Genomic DNA, 10,669 nt, shown 5'->3' with positions numbered 1-10,669 from the left:
ACACCCTATGAATAAGAGATTAACACTCAAACAAAAACCATTTAAGACGTAAAAATTTATAGAAAACACGTATACTCTCTCCTTTTCGTTTGAGATATAAAAATTTATAGAAAACACGTATACTCTCTCCTTTTCGTTATAAAATCAAACTAATCACTATTTAATTACTTGATTTAATCATATTGGTTTTCTCAAAATATATAGAGAAATTGTTGCACATTTTATAATTTATAATTTATAAAATAATGTAGCTATATGTAAGTGTGTGTATGGGCACTTCTGTGTATGTATTTATCCCTTCACCTTCCACACACCTTTCCCTTCTTCCCTAACCTAATCATTCATTTCTCCCTCCTTCAGATCCTTTGCTTCAATCCCTTGCAAACAGTCTCTTCAATTCGCTATCATGGCTGATCTGCAACATGTTGCAGAATATTTTAGGGTTTCTTATTTAGGTCAAAACCCTAATTAATTAACCACCGTCTTCAAGATTCAAGATTCAACCTTTAAATGTTGGGTTCATCATCTTATTCACATCATGATCATGAACACCAACAAAACCAAGATCAAGAACTTCACTTACAACCAGATCTAACATCCCCACAACCACCACCTGCCGGCAAAGAGTTACACTACCACCAGATACCACCACCGTCCAGCTACCTTCGTCAACTCCTGTTAGCCTGTGCACGCTCCATTTCTCTCTCTGACTTCACCACCGCCCACCATATCGCCACCGTCCTCTCCTCCAACTCTTCCCCTTCCGGCGACTCATCGGAAAGATTAATCCATTCTTTCACCAAAGCCCTCTCTCTCCGCCTCCCACCGTCTCTTTCACCCACTAGTTTTACCGACACTTCTGCTAACAATAATGATGCAATTCTACAATCATCATATCTTACTCTCAACCAAATAACACCCTTCATAAGATTCACTCACCTCACTGCCACTCAAGCAATCTTAGAAGCCATTGATCAACCTCACCAAGATCATATTCACATACTGGATTTTGATATCATGCACGGTGTCCAATGGCCGCCGTTAATGCAAGCAATCGCGGACCACCATCCTCCATTAACCCTACGCATCACCGCCGTAGGAACCGACCTTGACATCCTCCGTAAAACCGGCGATCGTCTCTCCAAATTCGCACACTCACTCGGCCTCCGGTTCCGGTTCTTTCCGCTTTTACTTACTAACAGCATTAACGAAACTGTTGATGATGTTATCAACCACCTCTCCACCTTTGACCGGCTTCCTAACGAAACCCTAGTGGTGAACTGTGTGCTTTACCTCCACCGGATGTTGGTAGACCGAGATAAGGTGGTTATGTTGTTGAAAAAGATTAAATCTATGAACCCTAGAGTTGTTACTTTAGCTGAAAAGGAAGCAAACCATAACAACCCTTTATTTATTTCAAGATTTGAGGAGGCTTTGAGTTATTATAGTGCTGTGTTTGAGTCGCTAGAGGTGACGCTGCCGCCGAACAGCAGGGAGCGGATGGTGGTGGAGCAGGTGTGGCTTGGGAGAGAGATTGTGGATATTGTAGTGGCGGAGGGAGAGAGTAGGAGAGAGAGACATGAGAGGTTTGTATCGTGGGAGAGAATGATGAAGATTGCAGGGTTTAGGAATGTTGCTTTAAGTCCGTTTGCTGTTTCGCAAGCTAAATTGTTGTTGAGGCTTCATTATCCTTGTGATGGGTATAATCTTGAGGTTGCGAATGATTGTTTGTTTTTGGGGTGGAATAATCGAGCCCTTTTCTCTGTTTCTTCTTGGCACTAGATAATATTTATATGATATATATACATGTTTATCTTTTGTAACAATATGTAGCTTACATGCATATATACATACATGCATACATACTTACATACCCATGGATACACAGGATTCTATTTAACATATGTGCATGGTTAGCTCTATAAGTATCTACTAGAGCAAACCCTAATCATAGTATGTTGTTTGCATGAAAGATAGAAAGATGAAACATACACGTCTTTGAAATGACATGACTGTTTCTAATTCACCTGTGTGTATTAGTGTATATATGTATATGTCATGCGTATATACATATAGGAGATGGTGAGTGACAGATCACAGATGACACACACGCAGAGACTAGGTGGTGTTAGTATATATATACAAGTATGTAGGTGATTTAGTAAACCTAATCCACTGCTTGACCATTTTCAACTGTTGAATTGAATCAATGGCTTAAAAGTTATAAAGAGGAATGCATTACGTCACTTGTTAGTTGATAATGGAGTAGGTTAGGGAATTAAGTGGAGTTAAAGTGGTCGGATATGATAAGGTTGAATAAAAAACTTTTGATATTAGGTCTTTACAGTTGTTCCTTTAGCTTGTTCTATATTAGGTGTTTATAGTTGTTCCTTTAGCTTGTTCTATGAGTTCTAATATCGATTTCGGTCCTGAATTATTATTATTATCGATACTTTTACTGAACATATTATTTTCTGATGCTAAGAGGGGTAGAGGTGCTTCACTTTCCATCACTTACCACACTCAATCATTGTCAGTCATATCATTGAGCTTGATTCCATCACTAGTAATAGATTTTAATTTAGTAGGGGTATCCATCACTCATCACACCCAATCACACCTAACAATTTCCCTCATTCACGCGTCATGGCCAACACAAGTGATGAGTTTCACGCGTTTTAGAATTGGGTGGCGGCGGTGTATCACGCTACACCACGCGTGATGTTTGCTCCATAACAGGACGCCCCGACCCCCCTAGTATTAATCATTGGATAAAGACATATAGTGATTTTCGGCAAGTAATTGATTTTTTTTTCTTTTATACTTTTCCAATCTTAATACCATCTTATGTGCGACACTAGAGAGTATTCTTTTTTTGAAACACCTAGAAAAAAACATATAAATGGATTATATGTAAGAAGGCATCAAGGGTGAGCACATAATTAACCACCATTTAACGAAAATTAAACAACCGGACTGATTTTAACTGATATAATCTACGGTTATATAAGGTCTTAAGGTAGTGGTTAACTAATTTATCGGTTATGGTTTTGGTTTTGAAGGATTGGTCAACCGCCATCATGACTGAACCAAACCGATTCTCAAGTTTTGTGTCACATCTTCTAATTCATGGATGCATGAACAACACTTGCATGTGCATGAACAATACTTGAATTCACATCAAAGCTTGGAACCATTATCCATTGGACCATTAACTGATTTTAATCATCTTTTATGCTTTGTAAATCATCTTCAACGTTAGACCATTAGAAGATTTTAAATAAGCGAACCATTGTTGGGAATCATCGTATCAAAATATTGGCGGAAGCGGTTCATATAATTTACCAAAAGCCGATTATATAAATTTGATTTATTAATCCGATTAATAAATATTCCCAATCAGGATCAAGGTTATACGCGTATAAACAAATAAACGGAATAAACAACCATAGAGGGTTTTAGTAATCAACCTTTGACGACAACACCGGAATTGTAACATGCGGGTTACAACGAATCCTCGCTAGTAGAAGGTTCACAACCAAGCACAAGATACCCGAGAGTAGAACCGGCCAAGAAGGAGGCGGCGGCGATGCTTGGTCGACGGCAAGAGGATGGCGGCCAAGCTTAGGAGGGTGGCTAGGGTTTTGTGTTTTTATAAAAGTGTCTAGGGTTTTCACCTTAAACATCTTTTTATAAAACCCAACCTTACATTAAGGCCCTTTAAGATTATACAATTATAATCCTCTTAATAATAATCTAATTAATATTAAGTCACCCGGGTTTAAACTAATATTATTTCACAAATAATAATCTACCTACTCGTGAACATATACGATTCGTGTACCAACGTGTAACTCTTCGGATTGTACCGAGTTAGTTACGTTGACTTTAATTAAGGTTGGACATACATATATCCAACAATCTCCAACTTGGACGATTTTAATTAAATGAGTCAACGTGTGCAGAGTTGGACGCCTAGCTGCATCGCACTGCTCTTAACACGGCATGACACTTTATAGTCGTCAACTAGTTCTTTGCGTTCAAGTAACACTTTACTTAACCAAATACTATAGCCCTGATAATTCTATCAATAAGTCCCTTCTGTATAGAACATTCGTTGATCATAAGACATGGATCATTCATTCTTATATAGTGATCAACCATTCTCTATTCTCGTCTTTAATTCAAAGTGGTCTAACGAACTACTTTTAGTCCGAGCGTGGCCACGCGTTTATTCCAGTTTGAGTTAACGAGGGCGCCTGGATGTCTAAACTTCTAATCCCATAGAAGTACAGAATTCCATCAGCATCATACAACTCCCACTTAACCTTGGATTCCTCCCAACGTTACTCGGATTACTACCCATGTTTTAGGACAGTGTTAGATAACATCAAAGATTGTCCTTGATCAATGTAGTTTAATATGTGCCTAAGGAAAATGGACAGATTGAACATATCAATATCAAAACATCTCATGACTTAGATCCATGGAGATCGTTTTGAAGCAAGTCACATCCAATATCATTCCCTAGTGATATCTGTGAATTTTGATTCTCAAACTCTTGAGTTATTCATCTCATGAATACAATCATCTCAATTCACAATAGTCTTACATTCAAATTCATTCCCATGTAATTTTATCGACTACGGATATTTTAGAATACGCTTATTCAAGGATATAAACATACAAATAACGAACACAGTTACAAAATAATTAAACTTGCATTTAACCAATAAATCAAATAACTATTTCAATGTAACTGTTGTAGTTCAAAATTAAAACACCAATACTAACTACAGATCATGCCCACTGTCTAGCAAATCTAAGCCCTATTTTTCCAGCATGCTCCTCATGTTTAGCTTGAGGTAGAGGCTTAGTAAAGGGGTCAGCCAGATTTAGATCTGTATGAACTTTGCTTATTACGATGTCTCCACGCTCTATTATCTCTCTAATATAATGGACTTTTCTGAGTATATGCCTTGTGGTTTGATGTGACCTTGGTTCCTTTGCAAAAGCAATGGCACCAGTATTGTCACACAGCATCTCGATCGGTTTATTTATGCTAGGCACAATGTCGAGATCAGAAATGAACTGCTTCATCCAGGCAGCCTCCTTAGCAGCATCCGATGCAGCATTGTATTCTGATTCACAGGTGGACTGAGCAACCACACTTTCCTTCGAGTTCTACCAAGTAACAACCCCACCATTCAGAATGAAAACATATCCCGTCTGTGATCTTGAATCGTCACGATCAGTCTGGAAACTTGCATCAGTATAACACTTAACTGACAGCTCCGCATCCAGTCCTCCATATATTAAGAACATGTCCTTAGTCCCTCTTAAGTACTTAAGAATGTTCTTCACTGCAGCCCAGTGACTCTCTCCTGGATTCTGTTGATATCTACTCATCATGCTAAGAGCATACGAGACATCAGGTCTAGTACATAACTTGGCGTACATGATGGAACCGATAGCAGAAGCATATGGAACTTTTTCCATTTTCTTCTTTTCCTCTTCGATCTTAGCACACTGCTCGCCATTAAGAATGGTTCCATGTGCCATGGGCAAGAGCCCCCTTTTTGAGTCTTGCATTGAGAAGCGTCGTATGACCTTATCAATATATGTACTTTGACTTAAACCTAATAATCGTTTTGATCTATCTCTATAAATCCTTATTCCTAGAATATAAGCTGCTTCACCAAGATCTTTCATTGCGAAACATTTTCCAAACCAAGCCTTAACATCTTTTAGCATAGGGATATTGTTTCCAATGATGAGTATGTCATCTACATACAGAATTAAAAAAGTGATATAGCTCCCACTAGATTTCTTGTAAACACACGGTTCATCTTCGTTTTTAATGAAGACAAACTCTTTAATTTTCTGATCAAAACGAAGATTCCAGCTGCGAGATGCTTGCTTCAATCCATATATGGATTTATTTAGCTTGCACACCTTATTAGGATTATTTGGATTGACAAAACCTTCAGGTTGAACCATGTAGACATATTCAAGTAAGTGTCCATTAAGGAATGCGGTATTGACATCCATTTGCCATATCTCATAGTCATAATATGCAGCAATGGCAAGTAGAATTCTAATAGACTTAAGCATGGCTACTGGCGAGAAAGTTTCCTCATAATGAATTCCTTGAGTCTGAGTGAACCCTTTCGCTACAAGCCTTGCTTTGTAGGTTTGCACATTTCCATCCATGTCGGTCTTCTTCTTGAAGATCCATTTGTTTCCTACAGTCCGACGTTCGGTAGGAAGATCAACCAAATCCCAGACTTGGTTATCATACATGGATTGCATCTATGCATTCATGGCTTCTTGCCATTTCTTGGATTCTGGATCCAACATTGCAGCTTTGTAAGTAGCAGGTTCAACTTCATCAATCATGAAGATATCGTCATACCTTCAGGTGCACGACGATCCCTAATACTTCTTCGAACACTTGGTGTTTCTGTTTTTTCTTGAGTCCTCTCAGGCTCAACTTCAACAACTAGATCAGTTACTTCTGGTTCTGTCTGAACAACTGGTTCAGTCACTTGTGATTCTCGAATTTCTTCAAGATCCCCATGGTTTTCTCCAATCCCTCGTGCCAGAAGCTCTTCCTCTAAGAAAGTGCCTCTGCGTTTAGTGAAAATCTTATTTTCAGTGGGATGGTAGAAAAGGTTACCGATCCTTTTAGCGTATCCAATGAAAACCACTTTTTCGCCTCTGGGGTCTAGTTTATCTGAAGATTCTAGAGTGACATAAGCATTACATCCCCAGACCTTGAGATAGGATACTTGTGGTTTCTTTCCATGCCATATCTCATAAGGCGTTTTGTCAACCTTCTTCGTTGGAGCTATGTTCACAAGTTTTGCGGCAGTTTCCAGAGCATAACTCCAAAAGGAGCGTGGGAGGGTTGTTCGACACATCATTGATCGAACCATATCTAATAGAGTTCGATTTCTCCGTTCAGACACACCATTATGTTGTGGCGTTCCAGGTGGAGTAAGTTGTGAAACTATTCCACAATCCTTTAGATGGTCGATGAACTCCTGACTAAGATATTCACCGCCTCGATCTGATCGAAGCATCTTAATAGTTCTATTTAGCTGATTCTTTACTTCGTTTTGGTACTCCTTGAACTTTTCAAATGTCTCATGTTTATGCTTCATAAGATAAACATAACCATATCTATTGAAATCATCAGTGAATGTAACAAAGTATCTTTCTCCATGTCTTGACATTGTTCTGAATGGACCATATACATCTGTATGTACAAGTCCCAACAGATCATTAGCTCTTTCTCCAACATTTGAAAAAGGTGCTTTTGTTAACTTTCCAGTTAAGCATGATTCGCATTTGCCAAACGTTTCCAAACCCTTAGATGTAACAACTCTCACTAAAATTAATACTTAGTAGGTTAATTATCTATTAAGAAAACCCTAATTGAGAAACCCAAGCAATTCTGCATAAACCTTAAAATTTTCATAACAATCGGAATCAGGATCAGGGCCCCTAAAACTCAGGGGGGGTAAAACCTAGCTGATAATTATCACAATAATTCGTTGTTGAAACTGAATTTAATCACACACTGACTCATCTAGGCTATCTGGGACACGAAACAACCTAGGCTAGAAAATAGACCCGTCGCGCCACGCGGCGGGTGCCCTTGTTCCTGTCGCGACACGCGAAGGGGGGCATTTTCCAGATATAAATAGGGGATGTTGGCACTTGAAATTTGTTGTTCATTCGACGTTAAAACTCAAATTACACACGGAGATATCGTCTGTATACTGCACAAAACACACACAATTCACGAAACGCTGCCGCAATCAGGGTAATAACTCGATCGCTATTACGATTCAACGTCCGATCGATTATAACTATCCAACGATTGTTTAAGTGCCACTCAAATTGAGTTATACTTTGTTATTCATCGTGATTTCGACTTGAATGTTTGAGTGCTGTTCGAACTCGGACTATACTCTGTCATTCGTTGTGAATCTGCTGAATTGTTAAGTATTGCACTTGTAAATCGTTGTGAGGGTTTAATCTCGTGAATTGTCGTAACTGCTGTATTAGTTACTAACCCATTTGTGTGTGCATTGTTATTTAAATTAGGTTAATCAAGGCTAATCAGTAGGCTTATACTTTGCTCGTTAAATCTGCAATGTGAGTCATTCTCTTTTTATCAACTGTTTTACAATACTCCAAATTATTTTCCCAAAGTTATAATTACAGGGATTAAGTCTTTGTAATCACCAAATTACAGCCAGTATGTGGGGTATTGTGCACATTACTACTGTTTGTATCATTTTAGGTGAGCGAGCCTAAATCATGATATACACTATTAGGTAGTCGGACCTAAATAGTGATTTACGTCACTTGTGGGTGAACGGACCCAACAGTGATATGACCACAGTCACAGATCCGGTCGAGTGACAAGTATTGTGGGTAGTTGGTTGATATGGAAACATTGTAATCGCTCTTAATACTGTAAATTATAACAACATGTCATTTTAGTTAAAACTTAATGACTCACTCAATATTTTCCCGCTGATAAAACCTTTTTCAAACATGTTTCAGGTGATCTGTTGTGATCCAAGAAAAGTGCCGTGAAGCACTACAAGCTTAGAAAAGTGGCTCAATGTGAATAAATAAAGAAAACATGTTTTGAGAAATAAAGATTTCCCCGGGAAATCACCTTATTGTAAATTACAGGGTTTTATCCCTAAAGTTTCTATAATAAACTAAACGGGCATTTTGAGTATTAAAAGATCCTGTATTAAAAGACTTCCGCTGTCGCCTAAATTAAATACCACGGGATTTCCTGCCTCGCGGCTCTGGACCGGGTCAAACCGGGGCCGAGGGCCGTGACAGGAAAAGGTGGTAGCAGAGCCACAAATTTAAGCTTACTATTGATTTTAGCCTATTAAAGTAACTGAGAAATACTTGGGAAATCTAATTATCATTCTGTGAATATATGTTTTGTTAACTGATTAATTGTTAAGTTACAGTATGGGTAAACAAAAGCTTTCTACTATCTACCACAAGTTAGATACTGCACCCACGGAAAAAGGAACCTCTTCCTCCAAATACCCAGTAGATCCGAAAGAAGGGATTTTTGTTCGGAAAGCACAATATGAGAATCCTCTCACCCCAGAGAAAAGAAATTCGATCATTAGGAAAAGCTAGAAACCGCAAGTCAAGAAAGTGTGGTTTAATCCAGAAATCCAGGAATTAGGCAATAGTCCACCTTGGGAAGACAAATTAGATGAAAAATGGGCAAATCTTTATATGTTAGCTACCGTAGCAGAAAATGCAAACCTTTAAACTATCAATAAGCCTGGTCTAGTAGAAAACTACTATCCAGTAAATAAATAAATCCTAGTGTGTTCTCTTTCCTGTTGTCTTTTGTACAAATTAGTATACAATAAAACTGCAATGTTTATTTGTAAAACTTTGTTCCAAAGTTTTAACTTAGCATTTTTGTGCATTTTGCATATATGCTATCCAGCATGAATGAGATATCGGAAGCATTTCAGAATCTTAACCTCTACCCAGTACCAATTGAAGTCTCCCACGACTTTACTGGTTATATTGCTGACATAGAGGAACCTCTGGAATTCCAAGCTCCACCGCTGGAAAAAGCAAAACCTAAAAAGAGAAGAAGATATGTAGGATGGAGAAAAGTGCGCAGAAGAAAACCAGCCACTAGGAAACTTCCCAAAATAGAAAACCCTATAGACAAAGGAAAAGGAATCGAAACCGGAGAGAATTCTAAGCCAACAGAGATAGAAGTCAGGAAAGATTCTAAACAAAAAGGAATAGAAATTGGAGAGAGCTCTAGACAACCTGAAGAAATCACATTTCAAGACGAAATAGACCGTCTACTGTCAAATTGTGATGTCATCAGCCCTATCCACAATAATCTATATCCTTACCCTGCCGAAAACCAACTTCCTGTAAATCTGGAACCAGCTATTCCAGACCCACTAATCCACACTCGACCTTTAGGCCAAATGGAAAAATGGTGGACAAATGACTAGCAATTCCAAAATATGATCAACAGTCCTTATTCCTTCCTCCCACAGTTTGATCCAGAACCTATCCCCAATCCTCCAATGAGCAACGAAAACTAAGCCGAACTTCATCAGTTCGGTGAAGAGCTGATAGGTACAGGGAATAGGATCCGGGAAATGGGAGAACAAATCTCCTGGAAGTACGATGAGAGGGAGCGTCGCTACTAAAACTGCCAGTTGACTAAAGGATAGGGGGTGGGAAGTGTGTCTGTATCATAATAATAATAGTAATAGTAAAATCTAACTCTGTAAAATGGGAAATAAAACAGTGTGAGATAAACAGTGTGTATGGATGCCTATATAATCTAAAACAAAATAGAAGTCGAACCATCGACAATTTTTGTTGTATATATATGTTGTGAAAAAGATTTATGGGATTACTTACCATTGTTTTATTTACAATCATTTTAATACTAATAGTTATATCTATAATAATTATCAGATGGAAAACGCTAGTAATAAACCAGTTAATGAAGAGAATCAATCTGAGCAAAATCAGGAAAACCAATACATGACTAGACAAGATATTGAAAATATCATCACTCAAGGGATAGCTAATGCTATTCCTGCAATCATGGCTGCTGCTCAGAAAC

The 10,669-nt window shown here is 38.3% G+C and overlaps 1 protein-coding gene across 1 annotated transcript; it reads left to right on the top strand.

Annotated features, from left to right (window-relative positions):
• The first annotated feature begins 308 nt into the window (after window positions 1-308).
• On the top strand, window positions 309-1,826 carry LOC110929827 (scarecrow-like protein 18). The gene has a single exon (XM_022173014.2). It carries the CDS (start codon window positions 511-513, stop codon window positions 1,780-1,782), a length of 1,272 nt encoding a protein of 423 aa, XP_022028706.1. The 5' UTR covers window positions 309-510; the 3' UTR covers window positions 1,783-1,826.
• Window positions 1,827-10,669: the final 8,843 nt, after the last annotated feature.

The sequence above is a fragment of the Helianthus annuus genome, chromosome 3, assembly GCF_002127325.2.
Source record: "Helianthus annuus cultivar XRQ/B chromosome 3, HanXRQr2.0-SUNRISE, whole genome shotgun sequence".
In the NCBI taxonomy this organism is placed as follows: Eukaryota; Viridiplantae; Streptophyta; class Magnoliopsida; order Asterales; family Asteraceae; genus Helianthus; species Helianthus annuus.
The sequence above is the reverse complement of the archived record's forward strand: the minus strand, read 5'-3'. Positions and strand labels throughout refer to the sequence as shown.

Coding starts and splice junctions, on each gene's coding strand:
- LOC110929827 (XM_022173014.2), top strand. CDS start 511: ATGTTGGGTTCATCATCTTATTCACATCATGATCATGAACACCAACAA.